Genomic DNA, 27,771 nt, shown 5'->3' on the forward strand with positions numbered 1-27,771 from the left:
ACTAGTAAACCCAGATCAATGCAATATTTATAATTTGCTAGCAGAATAAAAATATACTCTTTTTAATACTATTTACTTTTGAGTTTTAATATAAAGACAACGCATGTATTTTAAACTAATCAGATAATACTGTAAACATTGACTCGATTCTAAATTGATTTGCGTGATGAATATCTTTTATTGATTTTATTTATCACAGAGGAGCATAATGTCGTATTAAAACAGGAGATCATTATGGTATTGCAATTATAATTGCAATAAATGAACAAACTTTGCGCAAAAGCCAACAAAGTAAGCAAAGCAACGCGTCAAGTTCAATAAGGTTGTTAACTTTAATTTTAAAAGTTGTAGTATACAAAAGAATTTTCTTTGCGATCAGTTAATTTTGATAAAGTTTCGATAATAATTTCATTAAACTTTTTCATGGGTGTTAAATTGCAACTCTAAATTTTGGAATTTTATCAGAAAATATACCGCCCAAAAGTCACGAAGTTGCCAGTAAGGAAGAACAAACGATTTTGCCTTTGTATCTTAAATTTATGTACCTAGCAAGAAGCTGTTAGAAGCTTTAGAATGTTTACAAAATAGAATTCAACACACTTAAAATTTATATGTTTTCTATTGAACTTCTTTAAATATTTGAATATATTGTGACATAAAAATTATAAAAATTATAATTTTTATGCAGCCGTCATGGGCCAGAGTACTACCAGCTAAGGGTTTGAATGCGACAGGTCTGATTATGTTTAACATATAAGAAATATATTATTGCTCAAGACGTATAGAAATGCATGGCTTTGTTTTAGTTAACCCATGTAACCTTATTGTATGTTTCTAAAGGTAAAATCCTTTTTTAGAAGAAGAAGAAACGCGCTTTAGCAGGTCTATTCTCCTGCCACTACTATATACGTAAGACTAAAATTAAATTGGAATAGTTATGATGTAGTGTTAACGGTCTTTTTGCATTCGTAATACCAATCGCAAAGGCGAAAGTTAAAATAAATGGTATTTTTTAAACTTGTTATTTTCCTGTTTAAAAGCTTGAGTAACAATCTATGTAAGATTTCACTACTGGTGAGAAGCTTGGTACCCAGTATGGTTTACAACTATACCCTTGTTTATGTGTGTTGCCAAATGTCAGTAGTCATCATACTAATATGTATATGTATATGTGTATAAATATATATATATATATATATATTTATACAATTATAAATTTATAATTAATTATACAATTATATTATATTTAATTATACAATTTATTTATAAATTTAATCACAATTAAAAACTGTTATAGTCCAATGCTTACATTCTCATAATATTTAATGAAAGCAAGTCAATGAATATATTTATGCAAATTTTAGATAATTTCAGAAGAAGCGTACCGTAAACTGCATTTCGGGCTTCCGTAATATAAAGTAGCTTTTGAATATTAATGTTAAAGAGTAACAATAAAGTAATGTCCCGGCAGATATAAAATATTATTTATTTATATACTGTAGTTGGCCGTCTTTCGTAGCAGTTTAACCGTGTATATATATATATATATATATATATATATATATATATTTACAATTAGGACTATTGAAAATAACGGATATTCAAAACGAAATATAAATTCCAAATTTCAAAATTTTATTTACAGTCCGGTTTAATATAGTCCTAAGAAAAGATAAGAGAACCGTTGCGAACAAAAAATAAACTTTAATTACTGATTCCTAAATGATATTTATTTTTTGTTTTCAAAAACAAGAAATCATCTCCTTCTAATATGAAGAATAGAAATATTGTAGAAAAAGCCACATAGGTTGTAATTTCTTTTTGGTATTTCGAATCGTAACTAACAAAAAGTGCACCGAAAAATAACTGTTAAGATCTAACTTCTTACTAAGCTCTAGTCAGTTGTTTGAATTGAAGCACAAAATGTTATAAATGAAATCAGACAGACTTAAGTTACGACTTTCCGAGCAACTTAAAGCGCCTTACATTAAACTCTAAAGAATTAACTTGTCGTCTGCTTAATACTATTACTTACACTAACGTTGAATAAATTGACATCTTTAACTAATCAAGGATTTGCGGACTTTATATACATTTATCATACATTTTTGTGTAAAAAAAAAGTGTTCATTCATAAATAAATCCAATTTTTTTAATTTCATTTACAAGCTGCGAAATATACCTAATTGGTATGTAACAAAATTTTCAAACTTAATTTATATTCTCATTAACCATTCAGCATCGATTAACTTAAAAATTTATTACCATTAATCTTTGATTTAGTTGAACAAACTCTTTGTTCTAGTTTTAGAGAAAACGTTTACTGGGAGCAAAGAAATTCTTTCTAATATAATTTCACTGTTTTTTTACAAACTTCTACGTCATTTTCAGCACTCGTAGAATACCAAATAATTGCAAAATCCTCATAACTATTGAATTCATCCCTATTTGGAATGGGGCCAAAAGAACACGAGTAACAAGAGTTACGAAATATGAGCCCGGAACAAATAAAATTATTTTATAGGTAGCCTTGGTTGTGTTAATTTAGCTCGCACATATAATTTATGTTTATTGTACCTATTTGTAATATTATTTCCAAATAAAATGCAAAAACGAATCATAAATATCGCAAATAGCTATTTGTGCATTTTTAATGAAAAAACAGGGAAGGATTAAATGATAGTGCATTTTAATTAAAATATTTAAGCAAGTAACGAAAATGATTTGAAACTTTCAGTGCAATAGTAATAAAAAGTAAATAGCTGGTTTTTTTTCACGGTTTAATTCCGGAGGTAATAAAACTCAAAAGTCCCTTTAAGCTTTGAAGAAAGCGATGACTTCGTTCCGGGAAATTCCATTATCAAATAAAACGTTTGAGAAAAAAAAATCCCTTAATTTGGTATGACAGAATTGAATATTGTATTGAGAACAAGTTAAAAATTTAAAGTTAATTCCTATCATGACCCGAGCTACTTTAAAATTTTATCTTACACCATGTTACCATGACTATTAAGTAAATCTCAATAAAGCAAAGGCTATTATCTAAAGTATGCAAGATGGCTTCCTTTTTATTAAAGTCACTCTCTTTCATCGAAACTTCAAAAAAGGTTTCTCCTGTAACTTTAGTAATAAAGATTTAAATAATGTTTTCTTCAAGGAGGATAATCAACTTTATTAAAAGTTTTGTCTGTAATTTTTTTAAACTGCTCGTTAGGTTACTTTATTGAGATTGCAATTTTTTACGGTTTAAATTATATTTATCTCTTAACAACATAAAATAAAAATAAAATTATTTTATCCATTGTGTAAGAAAAAGCTCAAACAACATAGCGTTAATGGAGTTATAAAAAAATTTAAATATAATATTTACAGCAGATCCAAATAACTGTTTCAAATTATAGTCCGTATTTACTTAAATACGAACTTTAAATATTTATTAAGAATAAATTATTATTTATTTTTTTTATGAGCTAAAATATCAATATATTACTTATTCTTAATGACATCTAAGATTTTCTCTAGTAAATATTTGTAGAAACTGTGATCACGGTAAAACGATCTCGTCCGGCATTGACCTCGACGTGGCTATTGTTTTTTCTTTTTTTTTTTGTCTTCTTCGAATACCGTCAAAATCTTAGAACATCAAAGTAATGAATAATGCACTGTGATATCTTCGCTGACGATAGGTAAAAGCTGGAAGTTTCTTTGTAACACAAAAGAAATTTCAAAAAATAGGTCAAATAGAGCCACTGAATAAAAAACTAAACTTTATATATGTCCCATATAATTTCCGAATATTTCAGATAACATATAATATCACACTAGTAAACATAGTATGTACAAACCGAAAGTAACATTTTCTTTGCTTAGTTCTTTATTAAAAAGAGAACTAAGCAAAGAAAATTATGGAGTGACGATATGAATAGAATTGAAAATGGTTATTTGATACTACTGTGAGAAAAAAAAGAGTGCGGCTGAGAATCTTTATCTATCTCTCTTTCTCTCCTAGTTAATTACGTTTCATATATCTTAGACACAATGTATTGACTATTGTCTTGTATCACTTTGCCTAAGGTCCCTATTAAAATTTTGATTTTAGTGTGAAGAAAGAGGATGTAGAAGTAATAATAAGTATTAGAAGATATCAATTTATTTGTGAAAATTCATAATAATTATAAAATATATGTAAAAGATAGCATATGTCTGTATTTGTAGATACACGTTTGTCATACAAATATATTAAATGGAATTAAAAAAAATTTACTTCAGTCCTGTGATATTAAGTAAACTTGTCCTTCTGTTCTCTTCATCTTCTAAGCTTTCTTTCTTAATAATAATAAGATAAAACAAAATGTGTATTTCAATGTAGCTTTAGGAAGAAGAATACAAGATAACAGTAAGGTCTCGCATTTCGTAAGTTCAAATTGCAGCTCTGAAAACATACCAGGACTAATAAATGTTCCATCCTATAAAAATTATTGCATTCTCAGTACAAATATTTACCTCAACATTATTTAAATTTTTGACCATAACGGCAGAAATATGAAAATCAAGATAAAGAAAAAGGGAAATTATTAAGTTATGTTGGTGCTGTTTATTAAATTTTTGTTAGTGAATTCTAAGATTTAATCCTTCCGAACTTTTGAGCATCATTTACTGAAATACTTGTGGTAATAACTTAATTTTAAAATTTCTGGCTAAACTTTTTGTTACTTATTCAAAATTATTTTGTCTCAGTAACTGAAACAAAATATTTAGTATATTCTTAGTTGTTTCTTCATGTAAGGGTTGAAACGTACATGGTAATATTGACATACGATAAATATAAATATAGTAAGAAATATAACAATAAGAACCATGTATACTATAGAAAAAGTGTACTAGTATACTGATTTCCATATAAAATAATTTAAATTTACTTGTTTATTTATTTTCGTCGTACACCTTTAAATTTTTTGTATATTTTTTTAACTTTTATAGCCAAAAAAAACTATGTATTAATAGTTGGTTAGTGAAGCTTTTGGCGCTATTATGGTAGAATAATGAACACAATTTACAATTGGAGTTTAATTTAGTTGGTTGGTTATTTTAATTATAAATTAATTATAATAATCAACAAACAAACAATCTATTCTAACAGATAGTTTCACCAGTTTCAATTATTAATTATATCCAAAGGAAGAGATTCGTTTGAGACTTTGTTTGGCCATATTTGTCCAATGAATAAAATAAAAAAAATTATTTTAAACTCTATAATGTTCCTTTATATGAAAACCTTACAGGATTTTTCTGCGCTTTTAAATACATAAAACAATATATTGTCCATTACAACACGAGTTTATCTTTTCTTCAGTTTCAATGACATTTCAGTAATCGTGTTCACGCGAAGAGGAAATAAAAGTTATAGTTTATTGAAATGTATGTTTGCAAAAATTGTAGATATCAACTTTTGAATAGTTAAAGAAAAAGGTAATACAAAACTATTTTTATTTACCAATAAATTCAAGACAAATTTTTGTGTAATTTACTTACAACGAGAAACTTTTTGATTTCCTTTTCAATCTTTATCCCTATTTGTATTCAGTCAACGTATATTTTGCTAATCGAACTAAACGTGGCCAAAGCATAATGATTTTAGGTGAAAACATATTATTCCCAATTTGAAGCAGTTCAGCGAGCTACATCCAATAGCTTTGAATTGGGATCGGCTATCTCTATTCATAGGGTATTACAAAGTACTGTCAGCGTATCGATTTTAGAAACTAATCGTCTACTAAAGATTGCTTGTGCTATTAAATTCCTATATTTAATATGTTTAAATAAATGTTATTGCATTATAAATTAGTAAATTTGAGGATCTATATAAAATGATTAAATGGATACTGTACCTTCCATGCTATTTTTCATTAAAGCTACAGTTATTTTGCGTACCGTTAATAAACAATTAAAATTTTTGATAAAATATTAAAATTAAAACAATTAAAAAAAGGACATCCTTAAGGTGGTTTTAGTGCTACTCAAAAAAGGTTTGTTTTTAAATTTGGATTAAAATATATACATACAACTACATTACAAAAAAGGTTGTTCATACAATTCTGGGAAAAACGTAAGAACATTGATTTTATTTTAATTGTTTTTTATCTACATATCTACGAATTGGATCTGACAACTTGTTTCGCTAAAGCTACCCGTGTGGTTTTATTTAAACCATTGTTGATATTATTTTGATAGTTATTATAATATCAAAATAATGGTTATTAGATTATTTGACATATGTGTGAACCTTTCAAATATAAGATTACTTTTTATTGTAAAATTGTAAGAATTTTTTACATTTAACACCACAAGAACACACATATTATCTTCGCCGGTGAAGACGAAGCCCCGTGTACACTTACATACATTTTGCTCCGGCATTCTGTCGTTTGAGGAGCGCATCTTATTGCATTCCCTAATGCAAATCTCTAATCAACAACTTCGTAGGCCGAGGCTTTTAAAGGCATCCTCAGGAGGGCCTACAGCTTCGGGCCTTTCAGGCCCGTATGTCCAGGTAACAGCATAAGTCATAACAAATTTAAAAAAAATGTTTGAGCCAGCCTCCCCACGGGCTTGACTCAAGACTACAAAACTGTCGGTTTACTTGTTCCAACATATATAAAGAGTAGCTGTATCTTTTTCGGGATACGGTACACGTGACTTTTAAACACATAACTATTAGTCATAACGTTCATTGTTTTGTTAATACCGCAAATTAATTAATTAAATCAATTTATATTTTTTTCTTCACTATAAAATGAGAACATCGAATAGGAATCATGACGTTGGATTGGTCCTGCCCTAATTTATTATTGTTCCTTATCTCAAGTACAACACTAGAGGGAGGGTTATTTATAACACCATTACTATAATAAAAACTACTATATTGCGTACCGTAACCTTTCAAGGGATACATTTTTTGGTCGTCGAGAAATAAAAGAGAATGAAGTTAATACAAACTTCTTTGCATTATGTTAGTATGAACCAAAATTAACTGAACAACCCCAACCAGGGCAAGCATCTTAGATTTTTAGTACATCGTAGATAAAAAGTTAAATTGAGATTCTTTAAAAAATAAGCAAATTCTTATTTAGTCAACTAAAAATATAAATACTAAAAACAAGAACTAGAGTGATTATAAAATATTTTAATTAAAATTAAAATTTTCAGCGATATAAAAAGTTCACCGAGAACATAGAAACTTCAAAACATTAGCTCGATACTGATATCACACGAAACGACTTTTAAGCCTATGAAACGACTCAAGTTACAATAAAGAAAAAGTTATGCTACTCCTTAATACGTTACGCCAATCGTTACATATTTTTTTGGTAAACCGATTAAAACGATAAAGGCATCAAGTAATTAATGGATATAGGAAATATAAATCGGATTCTCTGTGTACACTTTATTCCCCGATATTGCATTATATCTGTCACATAAATTTTTATTCATTTATTTTAGTAAAATTTTGTTGGTATTTGACAATATATGTCTTACCCATAATTGACCATTACATTAGACATCAAGAGACTGATGACTGACAGTGGATATCGTATACAGTACTAATGACGTCAGATGGGCTTCCGGGGATTACCCGCAGGAACTCAAACGAGTTTACATCTATACATCATCAGATTCGCATTAAAGTTATAACGTTGTAATTGTTAAAGTAAAGCTATAATTGTACATATTTAATTACCAATTATTATAATATACCTATATAAAATATATACCTCGAAACTTTTAACGTATAAATAATATTTTTAAGTGTTATTGTAACGAATCTTTATGAAAATCTTCAGATTAGAACATGTGCACCGTTTGTAAATCCTATATTGAAATTGTGGAGTATTGTAACTATGAATTGATGCAAGTTAGAAAGTTTGTCCTCATTTAAGACAAGGCAACTAACAGGATAGTTCTACAGCACTGGTATTGCTACTAAACAGAATAATTCATATTTAGTTTTAAGGTAAAAGAAATATTTTATAATGAATGTTGTTTATAAAAGTATCCTACAAGGTAAATTTAAAATTAATTTGACTAGTTTTACATTATGGGTCGTGTTTAATATAGTCCAGAAAATTTAATTACCAACTACAAGATACTCAGATGATTTATGCGTGTCTCGTAGTATTACTCTTTCTGTATTTTTCAGAGCGTCAAGAGGTATGATTAAAATATAACATGAATTTATTAAATAATAAAATAATTCAAACATTTTAATTCAAATAAATAGTTGCCAATATAAAATATGTTTCCTTATATATCCAATTTGCTTCTCAAAATTGAATTCTCTAATCTCTGAAGACAATGTATTACAATTTACAATTGGATCCACACTGTCACTTTAGTACATTGTTATTTAAAGTGAAACGACTCGATTGAATTTACATAAATAGAATGGCTGGAAGTTATTCATTCTTTGTTAGCTTAATAGCAATATAGTTTAATTAAAATAAAGAATAAACCTTTCTTGAACAAATTATACATTTATTAATTCGACGATCGAAATGAAGTTATAAATTTAATAAAACACACTTTCCATTCCAAACTTCAATGTCAATCGTGTCTTAAAAAAAAACTATTTAATTTGTCCTGAAGCAATTCTCTATTCAGTGCTATAATTTTATTCAAATTGTCTTAATTCAAAGGTACTTTTTACCAGCAATATGCTGACAAAGGAATCTTTGTCTTGAAAAGACTAATTTGTTAAAGCTGGTACAAAGAAATTGCAACAAAGCTGGCAGGAACAGGAGCGGAAGCTCATTGCTCATTGCTCTTCTACAAGATTTTAAATTAGGGTTTAGCTTTATACTTATGGGAAAACAATTGAAGAGATGTAATAGGCTGATTATATGGGGTTTTCCAATAGGGACGCTTGAACTTTGACAGCTGATTGCGGCCATGTTGTTTGAGTGACAGCTGTCAAATGCAGTGTGTTATATTCATTCCGTCCTCCCAAACCACCATGGCAGGTTACAGTGTCGAGCAGCACGTGCAAATCATAAAATTGTTTTATGAAAATGGGTCTTCAGTTCGAGCAACGTTCCGCGCACTTCGCCCGTTTTACGGTCGCGATGATCGTCCTGCCGAGTCGACTATCCGTCGATTGGTGGACAAATTCGAGTCAACCGGGTCAGTTAACAATCAGCCGGTTCCCGTGCGTCAACGTAACGCGAGATCTGCCGAGAATATCGCCGTTGTGCGCGACAGTGTCCTCGAAAACCCGCGGCAGTCAATTCCGCGTCGCGCACAGGAACTCGGCCTTTCGCAGACGACAACTTGGCGAATTTTGCGTTGTGACTTGAGCCTGCACCCGTACAAGATCCAGCTGACCCAAGAGCTCAAGGTTAATGACCATAGACAGCGCCGTGTGTTCGCTGACTGGGCATTAGAGCAGTTGGAAGTTGACGCCGATTTTGGCAAAAAAATCATCTTCAGCGACGAGGCGCATTTTTGGATGAATGGCTATGTCAACAAGCAAAATTGCCGTATTTGGGACGAGACCAATCCACACGAGGTTCACCAAGTGGCAATGCACCCGCAGAAAGTGACTGTTTGGTGCGGATTTTGGGCCGGAGGCGTGATTGGTCCGTATTTTTTCGAAAACGATAATGGTGTGGCCGTCACCGTCAATGGTGAGCGATACCGGTCGATGATAACCAACTTCTTTTGGCCTGAAATCGAGAATATGGATCTGGACAACATGTGGTTTCAACAGGACGGCGCTACGTGCCACACAGCACACGCTACGATGGAAGTTCTGCACGAGCAATTTCTGGTCATGGTCATCTCGCGCGGAGGCGACGTGAACTGGCCACCGAGATCGTGCGATTTGACCCCGCTGGACTTTTTCTTGTGGGGTTTTCTTAAGTCGCAGGTCTATGCCAACAAGCCGCAAACCACCGATGCCCTCAAAGTCAACATACGCCACGCCATCGATCAAATACAGCCCGATTTGTGCGCCAGAGTCATCGAAAATTGGACCTTTCGTGTGCGCGCCACCATCCGAAGCCGTGGCGGTCATTTGAATGATGTCATATTCCATACATAATGGGGTCGATAGACCTTCCAAATAAAAAAAAAATTTTGCAAATATCTTTCCTACATGTATTTTTTTTTGCATTTCAAAGATCAAGCGCCCTTAATGGAAAACCCTATAGAAGTATGTCATAAGGCAAAAGTCCTAAATCTCATTAATACTTCATTTAAGCTTTCTTAAAAAAGGAGAGAAGAATACTTAAGTTAGTTGTTAAGCGTACTTTACCATCGTGAGCGAAGCTAAATGCATAACATTCTAATAATAAAACTACAATATAAAAGTTTATCCTGATGAACTCCGAGTTAATCTATATGAATATAAAATAAACTAAGATTTAAATTAATAATATTTAAACATGGGATAGAAAACTCTTCTTTATTTAAAATATTTCTAGCTTACGGCTCCTTGTTTTGCAAAAATTTTCCCTTCTGAAAATCTAATTGTGGTCTCTTCAACATTACGGGAATGCTTACTTGCATGAAAGCCGTAATACCAGGTCCAATAACCCTTCAATATCATCATCCTAATTTTACACATCCTTTCCATATGGTCAAATTTATTCCCGTTTTAAATTCTGGCACCTTCTATAATGACTTTTCTTCTTTACGATAATTCCTATTGACCGTTCATTTTTATCTGTGGACGTCGCTTAATATCTTGTATTATATTATTTTTACATTTTGAGTATTACGAATATTTAAAAATTAATTTATAATACAAATTTACAGTTAATGACAGTTTTAAATTGAGGTGATTCAATATGGTAATGAAACGTATATCATAATAATAACTTTACAATCTTTTTTAATTCATTCCGCTTTGCTTAAATATACGCTCAGTTTCAACGACGAAGCTTTCCATGCATTATTCACCTGACGAACCCATTTTAGACCGCATTTACAAACTGTTATTCGGAACATCTCCTAATTAGCTTCAAACCGAGCACTCTTGTGGACTTAAGTTACATGTTCAATTAATTTAAGTAAAAAATCAAAATTACTGTTGTATTTACATGAAGTCTGCTCATCAGTCATCCTGAATTTTAATATGTACAAAATTTTATAGAGAGTAGTAGAGTATTTCATTTAAGCTTAATTTCAAGATTGTAGTATCCCCACCCCTGGCTGCTCTCTTGAACATGGTGTTGCAAAGGATTTTGGGGCAGTTTCTTGTAAAGTAGTAATGCCATAGAAAAAATAATAAGAGATTATCTTTATCTAATTCAAATGAATGCCATTATAATTTTATTGTGTATTTAATGTAATAATTTTATACATTGCACTAAAATATTTGCTTATGCCACATCTCATACAATAATATGAGATCATATCATAGAATAATAAATTTTGCACACTTTGATCATTAAATAATAAAAAGATTATGTCGTAAAAATAATACAAATCAACAATTTTCCCTTGCCACTATTAATTTGGACAAGTCACCTAAAAGGTAGATCAACCTATGTATAAGGCTTAATAGAGCTGAATGGAAAAAGATTCTTTTTCAAAAGATTTTTCTGGTTCCATGGTGTAATGAAATTTTACGTTAAAACTATTTTTGCAAAATATATATTGTAGATACGAGAAACCAAGATGGTAAGTAACTCGATATAATCAATTGGTTTTAAAGATTTGTAAAAACGTTGGCTCCTATATTTAACCAAATTTTTGATTTCTAGAATGATATTTCTAAAATCAAATGTAACCGGAAAGTTTATATACATAAAAATTATTATTTAAGTATTATTACAACCAGTTCAAGCATTCCAAAGGTTATACTGAACAATGGTGGGAATAAACTATCCAAACATTAAAGATAATTTTATACTTGATTGGTCTCGGGTATAATATTATGCTTTAAACATCAGTCATAAGGAAAACTTGTGAATTTTCTGATTCATCATATTTTTGGATGAGCTTAACTGAAAACATTGTATTCAACTTATTATATGACATTCTCGTAAAAATACAAGGGATATTAATTATATTTGCCAAATAATTTACAACAGATGCTGTAACATGGACATAACTTGCGTGCAAGTTGCTAACTTTGTCTTTAATAGAACCAAGTAATTATAGCTCATAATTAATACATATTAAAAAGTAAGGGATTGATGCTAAAATAGGTTTTCACACAAAAACAACCATTCATATTATAACTATTGTATAAATTATAATTGAATATGTATATATCTATAATTGACAAAAACTTTTTATTTACCAGGTACAAAGTCCAGTTCTCGTCGTCGAGCTTACCTTGAATAGACTAGAAGGTACGCAGCTGAGAGCTCTGGGTCTCCTATCAGTTTTTGGGTTCAATATGACCTACATGGTGAGAGGACCCAATGATGAACCTGGTCCAAAGGCCTGCAGTACAATAGAATGTCGCCTTCTAGGACACTGTTATGCTAGATATGATTACAAGTAAGTTAATATTACTTTATTTTAAAGTTACAAATATGTTTCTCTCTGTAAATTACTGCTGTAATCCTGATCAAGTGTATAGTCTGACTGAATAAGAAATATATATGAAATGATTCTGGTTTTATACGTATTGTATTAGTGAGACTGTAAGTGTTAATATTTCAACGGCTCAAAGCTCCAAATCCCATTAAACTCAAATTTACTCTTTTTTCTTTTCTTCTTTCGCGCAATTGAAACCTAATCCATTAATACTATTTCTAATTTACTACTATATAAGAATCAAAAAATATCTTTTACTGCTTTTAGAACCAAAGTGAAATCAAATACAAAAACTGTAGTAACGAAATTTTATTACAATCAGAACTTAGATTTTGCTTTATGGTATTGTAATTTTTTTTACTCTATAGGGATTTCAACATTAAGTTACGATTAAAAATATATAAATAAGAACATTTTCCCTAGTACATAATAGTTTTGCATGCTGTTGGAGATTCTTAATATTCAAATGGATACATTTAACATTATTCGAATTAGTACTGAATGTGAATATAACAATTAATTCTTTAGACGTAAACCATTAATATAGCTCTTTATTGTGGATATATTTATATTGCTTTAGTTATTATGTAAGTATACTATAAAAAAAGAGATATTTCTTTATATCGAAGCACTGCTGTTATTTAGTGTGAACTGAAGTAATTTTAGAAATTTACCAACCAAGCTTCGGAAAATTGCTTTCGAATATGTGAAATGTTCAATGGTTAAGACTCTTATTGTAAAATGAAGACCGACAGTAAACTTGAAAACTGTGGTTGGTACCATGTAACACCTCTTCACAAAACGGTCCGAGATGGAGTAGTTGAATGTTATAAATTAAGTCTTGCTCATTATGAGCAACATTGTATATCATAATAATTATACAAATAACCTTGCTTCTCATATGAATCTCAATATAGTATAAAAAAATAGAAATTGTCATAAATCATATGAACCAAGATTCCTGCATAATTGACAGTCAGTCTTATTAAAACTTTATGTATATTAAAAATTAAAAAATCCTCTTAATATGCCGAGGAAAAATATATTTTTAAATGAACTCGTTCTATTACATATTATATGGTTTTTCCTCAAGTTTATTTTTTTCACATTATGAAGTGTATTTTATATCTAAACACAAACAAAAAGAAACTCGTTTTTGTTTGTCATTTATTTTAAACCTGGTATTATTTATTTATTGCTTCTAATCAAAGCAAATACTAATAAAAAAATTAATTAATGCATAAACAGAATTTGACTTTTGTATTTACATTACAAGGTTCATTTCATTTCCTCACAAATATTCAACTTCAATATTTTTATATCACAGGGAATTCTACTGCGATTGTTTTGAGGGTTACTCGGGAGCCGATTGCGGAGTTGGGCCTTTATGTCCGAAGACCCCCAACATGTGCAAAAATGGAGGCACCTGCGGGTAAGAATGACCCATGTCAATCCCTAACCCTTTTAAGTAAAAGGTGTTTAATAAAGTAAACAGATTTTTTGCCAAAATTCAATTTATTATTCCTTTGTTCATAATAAATAGGAACGCTTTTACCGGTTTTCATTTAATTAATATTTAACGGCATCAGAATGTAAGGTGAGTAAAGTGAAATTTAATATTTCACGTAGTAAAAAAGAAATATATTTTTTTTATCAGTTTAAATTACGTTTAGAAATCAAGTTTTATGGCAAAAAACTCTCGCTTATTTCATTTAAGTGTATATCATTATCAACTGGTTAGAATTTTCATTCATAATTTCGCTATTCACATCACGGTCGATTAGAAGGCCCATTGTTTCTGTATTCTTTTAAAAGTTTTTCACGATCGTTTATAGTTTTCACAATCCATCTGAAACCAGGTCATATCCTAAGTCCTCGCAATTTCCTCAGAATAACGAGTTAGTGTCAACGATGGAATTTTTCTCGATATTTGTTGAGAAAGTTTCGCTCGTTACAAGTTAAATTCACATTATTCAAGGCGTGCTTCCATTAATATTGTACTAGCTTTCTCCGTTTTGCCTGAGGCTGATTTGTAAAAATGTTATATAGATGCAAAGAGCATATTTCATAATTTCTATTCTTTACTTTAAATATTTTAATAAACAATCCCTTTTAAGCGGCACACAGAAGGAGCACATAAGTTTAAGTAGATTTTGGCATGAAAGAGATCTGTGTCTGCCTACGGCGTCGTAGCTGCCAAAAAGATAAATAAATTTCTTTCAGTGGCGATTTATAGAACTTACTAAATTTTAAACTGCATTTTTGGGTTTTAATAGTTGTATTTTTATCAAATATATTTTAAAACTTGCAAAATTATTTAAATGAAAATTATTTAATTTTACGTGGACCTCTGGAAAAAACCTGTAAACCATTATAGGCCAAATGCACCTAAGTGGTTATAACTTATCCCACGTAAGGCATTGTGGACCAAGACATTACGGACCATTACCACAGAAATTTATATTTCCTGATTATTCTACTCTTTGGTTAATCTTCTGGCTGGATAAGAATATTTATTTACCCACCCATGAAGCTATCGCAACATAGGATATTAAAATGAACATATCATTAGTATAGAGAATGTGTGCAGATAAGATCGATGTTATAATCAGCTGTCCTATCCTCAACAATACATATAAAATAAATAATGGTATTATAAAACCCAAATTTATCTTAAAAATTGGATAGTTATGAGAGAAAATGTGTTTATGTCTAATCAACTCCCTATTAATAAAAATAAATAGTCTATTAAAAAAAGAATGCATCTCAAAAGAACTAGTAGCATAATTTGAAACGCTTTGAAACAGTTTGCAGAACATAATGCATTTGCGTGAAGTGCTCCCAGCCCAGTGATAATGGCATCAATTTCCATACAATCTGATAACCTACGAATTATGCCCTAAATATAGAACACATTATAAATGGTTCATATATCGAACAATAGTCAAGTTTACATGCTGTATATATATATATATATATATATTAAGTTTTCTTAGAGTCTTAACTCTTAGCTAAGACTATATGTACCTTGTGATAATAAAAACAAAATATCTGAATATAACTAAAACAAAAATAGCTAAGGTAGTTAATAAAAATACTAAAATAATACGGACAATATAGAATAGACAATACTCTAATTTGGGAATATCTGTCTTGGATTTTATCAATAGTTTTCTTATAAAAAAAATGCTTTCATTGCAAGAGAATGTGCAAATGACTACTATTTCTTAAGTAGAAGAACAGAATTTTTAAGAGAACACGTTTTTTCTGTATAGGACGAGTTGCTAAATTAAGACATTTAATTTGGATTTAAGATAATTTTAGTACGATTTAGCGGAGACTAGTAAGACGGTGTAACTATTTATTTAGCTCTCTACGTGTTTTGTTTCTTGGTGCACCAGTGTAGAATTGTTTTGGGCCCTTAAAAGTTCCCACAAAAAAAAGAAGCATTGTTTCATTAAGAAAATCTGAAAGTAACTTCGCACAATCACATTTATATCTCCTTTTTCTGGTTCTTGTATTTTTATCTATATGGAGTTGATTTACTTCCGCTAATACTTTAGATTAGCTCACTAGTCGATTATTTTGAGGTCATTCTCATATCCATGATTGGATGCGTGACAGTGTAATGAAGTGAAGAAGAAAAATAACGACTTATTCTAACCAACTGTAACATTTATTGTTTTTGTTCGGTAGGTTGACACTTCAATATATATGTATACAAAAATTATAAGTTAATATACATAATATTTAAAATTAATGAACCCTTAACACTTGACACTTAAACATTTAATCTACTGCTTGTACTTTTAAGTTTTTAATTTTATAATTGTCATCAATATTAGAGAATACTTATCTAAATTGTACTTAATGTGGTATTTATTTCATTATAATTGTTGTAGTCAAATGGGTCCAGCTGCAGTAAGTTGCATCTGCGCGCCGGGTTTCACGGGTGATCTTTGCGAGTCTCAGATCGAAGCACCTGGTAAGCTAACAATACATATAGACAATTATATCATCAAAAGGTCAAGATGCCTCTAGTTTAATAGGGTTACAACAAAAACCTATCCAATATTGTGTTTAAAAATTGATAGTAGACATTCACGTGATTGATTTTAACTCTTTGTTATTTAAAGAAGTAAATAAGGGAACTTAAATCTGCTATAACAATAGTAAGCGATAAATATATATTTCTTTTCATTTAAACGTGCTCAAATAAAGTTGTTTTTTTAAAAGCTCATTTCTTTCTATTTTATAATAACAAAATTTAGTTATCTCTAAAACAATGCCGTGAAAAATTATCGCAAAATTTGTGATCTGTCAAAAAATCTACGAAATTTTTGGTATTATTAAGTTACACCAAAACAACCACTTCGACGTAGTTAATTTACTTCACTTTATTACAATTAATTCACTTATTCAAATGATATCCTCGGTAAAATAGTACCATGGAGGTAATGTCACAAAACTTTGAAATACACAACCGGAAATCTTACATCTTACCGGAGACCTTATATTTGAAAAGTAGTCACGTGAATTAAGTCTCAATTTTCAGTCAAAACTCAACTGAATAATATTACATTATTAATGAAACATTCTTAAGTTGTTGTGCATGATATATATTTTTTTAAATAATTTAATGACTTAGATTTAAATTAAATTAAACATCTATATTTATTGAACTGTTAATTCCTAATTGTACCGAATAACCAGTTAGTTAATTTTACGTAAAAATATCTCATTGTATCTTCTAAATATCAAGGAAATTATATAAAATGTAGTTGCTCATAGCTTGGGGTCCAAAAGCTCCTACTGAAAGCCGTCTAACTCGATAACTTTAGTTAAATGACCCCGTCAGATAGCATACTCATTCTCCGGCCCATTTCCATTCCTCTGGTTATTAGGAGCCATTAATGTCAATGAATGAGCAGTTCGGAACAGAAAACTCCTGTAAACCAAGCTGTTTTTCTACCAAAAATCAGACAAATTTGTATTAAAACTAAAAGGTCACATATTTTTTGTCTTTCGGTTTACTTTTTTGTTACCAGTTTAATCTCATTTGTAACATACAAATGTAAAATCTCTTTAAACAATTAATAGCTTTTTTTGCTAATAACTTTTATCGAGGCGTACAAACATTGATATCGTATTAAAAATTAGCTTTTTTTATACAGAGTGTGGCATAGAAGAATGTTCTGAAGGCTGCACGACAGGCGCTTGTGATTGCAATCCCAAAGATACCGACGTCTGTAAGTTTACCCATTTTTATTTATATTAACTCTGACAATGATCCATACAAAGACAATTCTTGTTTTTCTTCAGCTTCCGCTCGTTTTGAAACAAGGCTGCAAATAGTGGACCAAGGAAGTATAAACATATCTCAAGAAATTATAAAACAGGTAATAAATACTAGACGCATAATAAAAATTAATGTGTCTGTTATCAAAATTAAGAGTACTTTAATATTTTATTTGAGTTTCAGATGACTAACTATTTAAGAGCTTCCAATATAACTTTACACGATGAAATTGAAGTTTTAAACATTAGGTAAGCTTCTCTCATTTATTACTTATAAAATAATTTACTTATGAAATGGGGACAGATATGGTAATTATTTGTTTTATTTTAATTAATTTGATTTTAAATTTATGCTTTATTGCAACACGGGTATTATTTCTTATTTATTTTATATATTTATATTAGTTACTGTTTTAAGGTCTTATTTTTTACTATTAAAAACTTAATTAACCCTAAAAACTATATCTATATTTAAGTTTCCTTTAATTAACAAAGGAATATCTATTTCTGATTTACTTTATTTTTTTCTAAGTTATATCTTCAAATTATGTATATGTATATGTTTTTTATTTATTACTGGTCTACTAGTAATATTTAGGAAAATTATATTTATTTATCCATAGTTTGAACGGTGCAGTTAATAAAATAATCGTCTTCAGCGTCTTCTTTTTTAATTGGAAAATAATTAGATCGTACAATTTACTTTCTGCAAACCATCACAGAAAAACTTGTAGAATTTTGCAGAATCTAGAAATAATAATATATATATTTATTTAATTAATCCATTAAAATGTTTATAATAAACGTTGACGTCCACACTAGGCTAAGCCTGTATCGTGAATATCGAATTGTTGGTTTAGCAGTCAGGATATAGTTAATTGTTACACTTATAATAATAGAAAATGACAATCACACAGAATGTGGTGTATCCAGAAAGCATAACTCCTTTGGTACTGCATTTAAAGGTTGTTTACAATTTAAACGAGTTTTATAAATCTTGTTTTTTTTTTATAACCAAGTGCCCCTGATGCGCTGGGTGCACGTACAGTGTGGCTTCGTGTATGGGCGGAACGGCGAGATGCAGGAGCGTTAAGGACTGCTCTAGCACGTTTAGCTGCCACTCGCACACGCACTGACAGGCTGCGCTTGCTGCCTGCTATGCTGCATTTTGATATGCAACCTGCTCTTAGTTTACACGTAAGCTATCTTTGACATAACTAATTACCGTTTATAAAACTTAGTGACCTATGGACATATTCTACACATTTTCTAGATACCTTATTAAAGTTGGGATAGGCTCTAGACACTAATTTGACTATACTGTATAACCTTCATACGGTGTGAAACATCTGTTTATGATCGTAAAGTCTGAAATAAAAACGGAAACAGACAAGTTAACTAGTCAAAAAACATCTCCTCGACCTACCTTTTTCGGATCGTAAGTTTATATGTGAGACTAAAAATATTCATCAACCCTTCTCACTTGATACAACCAATTCAAAGCTTTTTCAGTTATCCTAATTTATATAATCCATATCAAATAAGAAGTGAAGGTATAATTTTTTATTTTCTTACCCAATATTGATTAATTTAATTCATATAAAATAGTATTTAAACTATTAAGAAAAGTTATCATTTCACAATAGGAATTATTTTTATTAATCCTTACATATTTTTATCTGTGTTTAAATATTTTTATTCATATTTCATCTTAAGATACCATTAGTCTTAAAAAGATTATTTTCTATTAATAAATCACAAATAACTTAACCGTTTCCTAATTAAAACATATAAAGACATTAAAAAGTTAGCGCGTTGCCATTCCGCATTTAATATCGTAAATTAACGCTTCAACAAAATCCAGCGAGAATATAGACTAAATTGTAATGAAATCTACAGTTTCTTGATGTGTAATATTAAAACATCAAACTATGACATATAAATTTCATTTGCAATTTTGAGTTTGAAACTTGCAAATTTTATCGGAAATAGTAGTAGTAGCAAATAGTAAAAGCAAATTTTTTAAAAAGAACTCAATAAAACTAAAACGCAACTTTCCAAATGAATCCGAACTGTAATAAGAATATCGTAAAAATCTTGTCGTGTATAACATTGGATTTAGCTATAAAAAATTGATTACGTAGTAAAATGTTACTATATTTTCCAACATTTCATGGCAATTTCTACGTCAAATTTACGATTTTATTACAGGCACTGATCGTTAACCAGCGTCAGGAAGTGTGGGAAGGATCTGAATTTATATTGAGCTGCATGGCGTATGGGTCCCCTGACATAACATTTACTTGGTATAAAGATGGGGTTAAAATAAACTTTAATGGAACTACAAGGTAAATAAATAGTGATGGAAGAAATGTTGATTATTTATTCAATCCTGACCCTATTGCCTAGTAATTGCTATGGCCAATAAGAAAAATATGTATGTCAGCAAAAAAAAACTTCTTTACGAAATTTAAAGTATATTTAGCTTCTACGGCATTGTGGTGACCTTAGCAAAAGAGGATTTTCGCTTTTTCTCCCAATAAATCTTATCTTTTATATGCTTTATTTTTTAATTTTAGAGATATTTGGACTCGAACAGTAGCAGAAGATGCATTAGGAAGGCGTATGTCAGTATTGGGTATTTCTGAAGCTAAGAAACCTGATAGTGGTCGGTGGTCTTGTTCCGCTGATGACGCTGGGAGGAGACGGTGCAGTGCCCTGAGACTATCCATACTACGTCCTCCCGATATAAGACTAGTGCCTTCCATGTTAACTGTAAACAAGGTAGTCTAAAATAATCTGAAAGTCCACCGGTTTTTGTTTTTTATTTTAATAGTTTTGTGCTATATTTTTATAGTGATATTTTTATTATAAAATCATTTTTGTTCAAATATTTTTGATATTAAATAACTTATCATAAGAAAGAAACTGTAAATATTTTTTTACAAACAAGACCAGTTTAAATTATTATATAATAGATAAAAAATAAATAATTTTATCGTTTGCATCACTATCCAGGGAGATAATGTAAGCATCACATGTCTTGCTGGTGCGAGTCGTGTACACGGAGTATTGGGATTTAGTTGGGCCCGAGAACGATCTCTGTTGCCACAGGCGCCCGGTCGCGAGGTTTGGGAGGATCTTTACCCAGCGGGAAGCGTGCTTAAGCTATATAATGTACAGGTATAATAGAAAATTTCAAACTGTATTGCAAATCATTCTTGTAACAGCTTTCACATTTACGTCGGCTTCAATTCTTGTTTTATATTACTAAAAAACACACGTACATTCATATTTATTTAGGAATCAGTTAATATTATATAAAAAAAGGCTCTATTATTGTTATGACATTATTGTTTTGAAATTATTATTGTAATTTATTTAATTTTTCATATTTATACTTATTGTTTTACAATTATAATATAATATATAATAGAAGACAACAAAAGCATCAATTAGAGTATTAAATCTGTTCTTGTATTCTGTTTTTCTTTATTATTTTATACATAAAACAAAGCAATTACACATTTATTTTAAAGAAGTCTGGAGAATTCCGTTGTCAAGTATCGTCAGTAGCGGGTACGAATACTAAAGCCGTAACAATGTGGACTCTCGGTTCTAAAGACGAAGCGTGTCCGAGTGAAGCATCCCACGGTCTACGATGGCCCAAAACTGCACCAGGAGCTCACGCTGCAACAACCTGCCCACCTGGACATACTGGGGAATCAATTAGGTACGTGGAAAACTTAATAAACTTTTTTCTTTGTAAGATTTTGAATTTTTTTAAATATAAATTGTGGTTAATCATACGATACAGTTCAGTTAAAAAAGCTTTAATATAATTTATAAGTACCAATTTTTTACTACTCTGGATTTAATGAAATTAAAACCATTATCCATTCCAAAATTAATAACAATGAATTGATAATACATATTCTTTCGATTTCAACATTAAAGTATAACGATGTTAAATTTCTTTTAGATTCTGCGAACCTAAAACTACCCAACACGGTGTGAAATGGGTCATACCGGATTTTTCTGGTTGTGTTGCGGATTCCTTAAACGACATTTATGAGCAGGTATAAAAGGTTTAACAAATATGTGGGTGATTAAATGTTCAAGTTAATGGTTGCGCTATACTATAGGAAATAAAGAATTTAAATAATATAAATTCCAGTCTAATATAGGCGTATATTATTCTTATGTTTACATTTCAGTTTACTAAAATCTCTTACGGTTATTCGTGGGCTAATGTTTCTCATGTGGCACATCAATACGGAGCAGTTCTCCGTTCACTCCCCGCTCAACCTGGAGAGGGTACTATTCCCTTAAAACATGCTAAGAATATGCTTAACTATCTCCTCTCCAATGCTGGTAAATTGAAGGATAGAAGGGAAAGTGTGAACCATCTACTCATTATATATGATACGTTGCTAAAGCATCCTGACGCTTTTTTAGATGAAGAAGTAAGCATAATTCGTATATATTTGATATCATATAAATTGTACGTTGGACTGATATTTATTTATAATTTCAGAAAATATACGATCTTCAAAATGCTATAGTTGAAACAGCAGGAATGCGTGATAACCTGGTTTCCGTGTACAAGGAGTTTGCCATAAATACTAAGCAAGCTAGAGAAGATGGCGCTGCACACTTTAGTTTCACGCCAATTCCAGGATCTGAAGAATGGTTACTAACATCCGCTGGTGTAGAACTGCTTGGACGAAATGGAAATACGTCTGTGGTCGTTGTACAGTATCGAAACTTAGCTGCACGACTGCCATCATTGAGAAGATCTATTGAATTCAAGTGTGTTTATATTTACTACTTCTATATTTTTATTTTAATAAAAACAGTTTTTCACCTTTGATGGCCAATAATGCATTGCTTTTTTGTTTTGATCTCAGTCCTCTTTTGTTTTGTTTTTATTCTGTTGCATATATATTTATTATTTTTTACCCACACAATCCACGTGTGTAGCTCATCGTCTTCTAGGGGTGGTCGAGAAGTGGAGTATGAGCTGGCGTCCGCACAAACACAACTTCACGCGCCAGGTTATGCTCACAACGGACATTCCACCACGTTGCTGTTTGTGCATTCAAAAAATTATTCAGCAATAGGTAAGGAAACGAACTAAATCTAGAATCAATCAATAATATTAAAATATAATTAATTACACATCGAGCTAGCTAGAAAATATATTAAATAAAATACAAAAAATCTTAACAGCATCAAAATTAGCTTGCGCATTAAGAACCCCATCAGAGCCGCGGGTCTGGATAACGAAGGCTTGTGAGGTTCGTGTACCTGAGCCAACGCACGTGGCGTGTCGGTGTCGAGGTCTTGGCACTTTTGCGTTATTCACTATCGCCAGGTCTACCCTTGTGAGTTTTATTTAAAGAAATCCATTTATATTTCTTATAAAATTTTATATTTAAATAATCTCGTAGTTTAAAAGAAGACATATAACTACTTATATTTAATTGTAGCCTGAACCAATACGTCTTTTTATGAATGTTATTTCTCATATTAATAACGCATAAGATAAATATAGTAGTCATAAAGAATAACAAGCATTAGTTTAATTGATTTCTATTCATATCTTTGTGTATAAAAAATTTAAAGTGGTTGTCCTATAGTCAGACACAGAAAAAGACCTTCGCGGAATTGTCAAGATCACAGTAGGATTGAGTGGTACGATGAGCCTGGTGGCTGCTGCATTGCAGCTTCTCAGTCTTTTACCGGGGAAACGAGCACGGCTGCCCGTCTTGTTGCGAGCTGTCACTGCGGGCACCCATTCAGCAGCCATGCTTACCCTCCTAGAGTGTGATACCAGACAAGTAAAAAGTTTATTTTATAAACTATTAAACCGGGTGGCAGAAATACTGCTTATGATTCGATTTATTTTGTTATTTAGGAGGAGGCTTGTCCTGGAGCCTTAGGGTGGGTATGCGCAGCATGCTGGTGCGCTGGTTGTGCGGCACTGTGTGCACAGCCACTGCTACTTCAAGCTGAGCTAGCAGGTCGGCGACAAAATGCTCCTTCTGTCGCACTTCTTGCAGGTAAAATTATTGTTAGGTACTTTATAGTTAATAATAACTCATAAAATGTCGAATTTATGTGTACCTTTACGTACCATAATCTCTATGTACCTTTTAAACAAATACATTATTTGAAAATATTTTATCAGAATTTCAAAAGGTTAGTAGTCCGGACAGTTATGAACCCTAACCGTTTTGTTTTGAATAATATATTTCTTAAAAATCTATGAAAACCAAGAAACCAACCAACGAAGAAGTTTTTAACTTTAACGATAAAAAAACAATATATGTGCAAATGTAAAATAGATCTTAAATAAATCTATACCTTTATGATAGGATATGCCAAGAATATAAATATGTAATGATAAGAAAATAATATGAATTTAACACCTAGTTACGCAACTTTGCCCTCCATATCACTATGCTCTTGATTGTTTGTCTTTTTTTTAGTAGTCTTCACGACTATTGTACATAATGGAGTAAATTTGCTGGTGCTACTAGCAGTCTGCTTTGTTCTGTCTAGGTGTATGCACCCTTGCTTGGTTGACTGCGCGGCTGTGGGGTGGGGCTCCTCTCCAGATCGGAGCGGCAGCGCAGGCCGTGTGCGCGGCCGGTTGCACGCTATTAGCCGTGTTGTGTTTCGCTCTAGCAATTTGTGCTGCTGTAAGATTGAGGACTATAACGCATAAAGTTCCAGTCGAAAGACGGACATATTTGAGAGATCGGTAATACTCCTTTTATTCTCGTTTATACTAAGTTTTTTATAAAACAATTCGTAATATACTCTAAAATTAATTACTAAAACTTCCCGTAATAATTATTAATATCCTACCCATATTAGGCGGCGTGTTGTACGACATACAATTGCGGTATTAGTGACGACTAGCGCAGCGCAAGCGGCCGGTGTTTGGTGGGCACAACCGGGACCTCGGACCCTTGCTCTCGTTTTAACACTCTCTATCACCGCTCTTCTTAACGTAAGTCTAGATTTAGCTTTAAATATTTTAGTTTTATTCTTTTTCCACAGAGGCTCTAATAAAAAACAAGTTCAAAGGCGGAAATCAAAACTATTATAAAATCAAAACCATTTTATTAGAATTAACTATCATACATACGTCATCATTTTAATTTATTTGTAAAAGAGTGATATAAGGGTAATTTAAAAAGGCTATAGTTAAGATCTGGAAAGGGTAGATATATTACATTAATTGTTTTTGACATGTAGGTACTTTTGAAAATAAATGAAAAAAATAATAGTTTAATATATAATGATGCCAGGGAGTAACAATGCTGATTTGCTACGTGATATGGGATGAAGAGTGTTTGCAATCAGCAAAGAGAGTACTATCACTACCCTCCCAACGCGAATGGCAAGAATCCCCGGCGGGTGACACATCACTTAGTTGTAAGTTATATTTACTTTTCCAAAACTAGTACTTCGTTAATATTTATTGAAGTATTGCCATATGTAATTTTGAGAACATACATAAATAAATATTAAATGAATACGGTTATACATTTATTTACATTCGTATCCAAATTAAGATGCATGGCAGTGTTAAAAATCTTTAGGATCAATTTGGGAATATAATTTCTAGTATATATAAAACAAGGCGGTGAAGTAGAGAGCCGGGGAGGAGTGGGTATGTTGGAAAACACTTCATCGCCCGTCTCGCCAGTGACGTCATACTGGCGAGCTCCGGGGCTTGAGAGCCCAGCGAGGCTTAACAGGTAGATAAAGTAGAAGCTTTCCGCAGAAGCATCGCTTTCTTTAAAGTAGGTTTAGTCCATAACAAGAGAATATTATTTTACGTATGAAAGTTATTTATTAAAGTTACATTAAACTTATTTTATGTCATGAAAAAAATTAAGCATCATTTTATTATATTCTTTACATTTTTCTGATAAAACATCAACATCAAAATACAAATGCCTATAAAAGAATCTCACAATTTTCTTGTCATAGAGGAAAAGTACCCTAAATATTATTGCTGTAAAGTTGATTTTGTATCAAATGAATTTTACTAATATCTAACATCTCATTTAAGTTCGATGATATGCTCAGGATACAGTCGACGCCAGACAGCCGCGCAGATATAGTCCGATGTGTGGAATATAAGGACGCACTGCTGAGTCCGCAGCGATATGATGCTCACGTAGGCACCACACATGCCGTTTGCGACCTCATCCCACATACCGCACCCCACCGGCCCGAGTACATGGATCGCGTGTGTCTTGAGCTTCGAGTCCTAAAAAACCCACCCTCAGAACCAGTTGCTCCCCTTCTTGCCTGTTCAGTTGACTTTGAACCTTACACAGGGAGACAGCTCGACACTTCCAAGGACGCCTGCAGCATCTGCGTACAGTCCAACCCTGATGTATCTAAAATCACGTCCCCACCTATAAAAAGTTGTCTTAAAAAACCCAAAGAAGATTTCACTTCGAGCATTTCACTACCTTCCATGGAATTAAAAGAAGAACCAAAGACTAAGTCTGACATAGACCAAGTAAATAGGGAGTGGAATAGAGCGTACGACTCACCGGAAACGGATAGAGTATTAAATAAAATATCCAACGATTTAGACTTTTTACTAAACAGGACTCAAGTTAAGAAGACAATACTCGACCAAATAGAAGAAGCACCCACTTAGGATAAACGTACTATCATTTAACTAATGGTAACAAGGGTGCAATCACATAGAATAACTTGTACATATAGATATATAAATATAATATAATTTAACTGACATAATAATTTATGAACCATCTATCTGTACATCGCATTTTATACTTAATGTTGATTCAAGTGTAGTATCATGTATATCTTTTAGTTATTAATAAATGAAATAATTTTAATTTAACACAGTAAGTATATTAATAAATAAACGTTTTATATTTCGTTAGTCTTTATTAAAGTCGCACGAAATAAAAAAGATGAACTTCAAAGGAACCAAGTCTCTGAAAATGGGATTCCGTAGTTTTAATGAACTATCTTATTACAAATATCGCTAGTCAATAGATTCATACGTAGATCTCTTATTAATACAAAGAACTTTAATTTTTTTTCATCTCTTCACAATACAGCTTCCCTTCAAACTAAACACGTGTACATTTTTATAAGATAAATGATTGTGATAATTTTTACAACATATTACTTCATCATTTATATTTTAAATTAAATTTAGCAATTAATATTATTAAAAAGCTATAATTTAAACGATATGAACAGTATTCAAGTACAAATTATTAATTTTTTAACATTCTAAACGAAGTAACAAAGATATATTATAAAGACATTTTACTTAGGTTATTTAGGTATATTAGCCAATTTTAGTTAAATTTACAAAGTTACCAACCGCCATTAGTATTTACATAACAGACGCAGAAGGCGTGATAATTCTCAAAATAGATTTAGTTCTAAAATTCTTTTGTATACGAAATAACATGTTAGCCAATTAAATGTAGTTTATTTTTGAGAGTTTAATATTAAAAATGTATGTCCAAACAGAATTTTTAATAATGTCAAAGAATATTGTTTTAAATAAGTTATTTACTAATGATACAATATAAATTACATTTTCCGTTGTCACGAGTACAATATATATTTTTATTTATAATACATTTTTTTACTATTTACATCTGTATTTTAATTCCAAGAAATTTCCCAGATTTTATAAGGAGCTTTTATAAAGTTATATATTTATGTAGTTAAGAAATAATAAATAACAAGCCTCCAAAATTGATCTGTATAAGAATATAACTTCTAATATTCCTCCAAGTCTTAACAAATTGAGAGTGAAACTTATATTTTGAAAGAAAATTAATTACTTCCAAGAACTATTGCTTTACCGTCATATTTTTGAAATTGGTATTGTTAAATTTA

At 30.9% G+C, this 27,771-nt stretch overlaps 1 protein-coding gene across 4 annotated transcripts in view; it reads left to right on the forward strand.

Moving 5' to 3' along the window:
- Positions 1–27,524, forward strand: part of LOC116773247 (uncharacterized) — a 222,593-nt gene extending 195,069 nt beyond the window's left edge. For 2 of the 4 annotated variants that reach the window (XM_061528399.1, XM_061528400.1), the window contains exons 3-25: positions 12,308–12,507; positions 13,874–13,978; positions 16,449–16,531; positions 17,721–17,795; positions 17,869–17,945; positions 18,029–18,093; positions 18,864–19,041; positions 20,056–20,192; positions 20,424–20,628; positions 20,863–21,027; positions 21,384–21,577; positions 21,827–21,923; positions 22,062–22,310; positions 22,382–22,656; positions 22,828–22,967; positions 23,077–23,231; positions 23,487–23,687; positions 23,765–23,909; positions 24,412–24,613; positions 24,730–24,865; positions 25,167–25,293; positions 25,487–25,619; positions 25,954–27,524. In XM_061528399.1, the coding sequence (XP_061384383.1) occupies positions 12,308–12,507; positions 13,874–13,978; positions 16,449–16,531; positions 17,721–17,795; positions 17,869–17,945; positions 18,029–18,093; positions 18,864–19,041; positions 20,056–20,192; positions 20,424–20,628; positions 20,863–21,027; positions 21,384–21,577; positions 21,827–21,923; positions 22,062–22,310; positions 22,382–22,656; positions 22,828–22,967; positions 23,077–23,231; positions 23,487–23,687; positions 23,765–23,909; positions 24,412–24,613; positions 24,730–24,865; positions 25,167–25,293; positions 25,487–25,619; positions 25,954–26,539 (3,930 nt within the window). In that variant the 3' untranslated portion in view covers positions 26,540–27,524. Of the gene's footprint in view, positions 1–12,307; positions 12,508–13,873; positions 13,979–16,448; positions 16,532–17,720; positions 17,796–17,868; positions 17,946–18,028; positions 18,094–18,863; positions 19,042–20,055; positions 20,193–20,423; positions 20,629–20,862; positions 21,028–21,383; positions 21,578–21,826; positions 21,924–22,061; positions 22,311–22,381; positions 22,657–22,827; positions 22,968–23,076; positions 23,232–23,486; positions 23,688–23,764; positions 23,910–24,411; positions 24,614–24,729; positions 24,866–25,166; positions 25,294–25,486; positions 25,620–25,936 lie in introns of all 4 variants that reach the window. The other 2 variants (XM_061528402.1, XM_061528401.1) reach the window with 2 other exon arrangements.
- Positions 27,525–27,771: the final 247 nt, after the last annotated feature.

Source organism: Danaus plexippus (assembly GCF_018135715.1).
Source record: "Danaus plexippus chromosome 18 unlocalized genomic scaffold, MEX_DaPlex mxdp_20, whole genome shotgun sequence".
NCBI classification, from domain to species: domain Eukaryota; kingdom Metazoa; phylum Arthropoda; class Insecta; order Lepidoptera; family Nymphalidae; genus Danaus; species Danaus plexippus.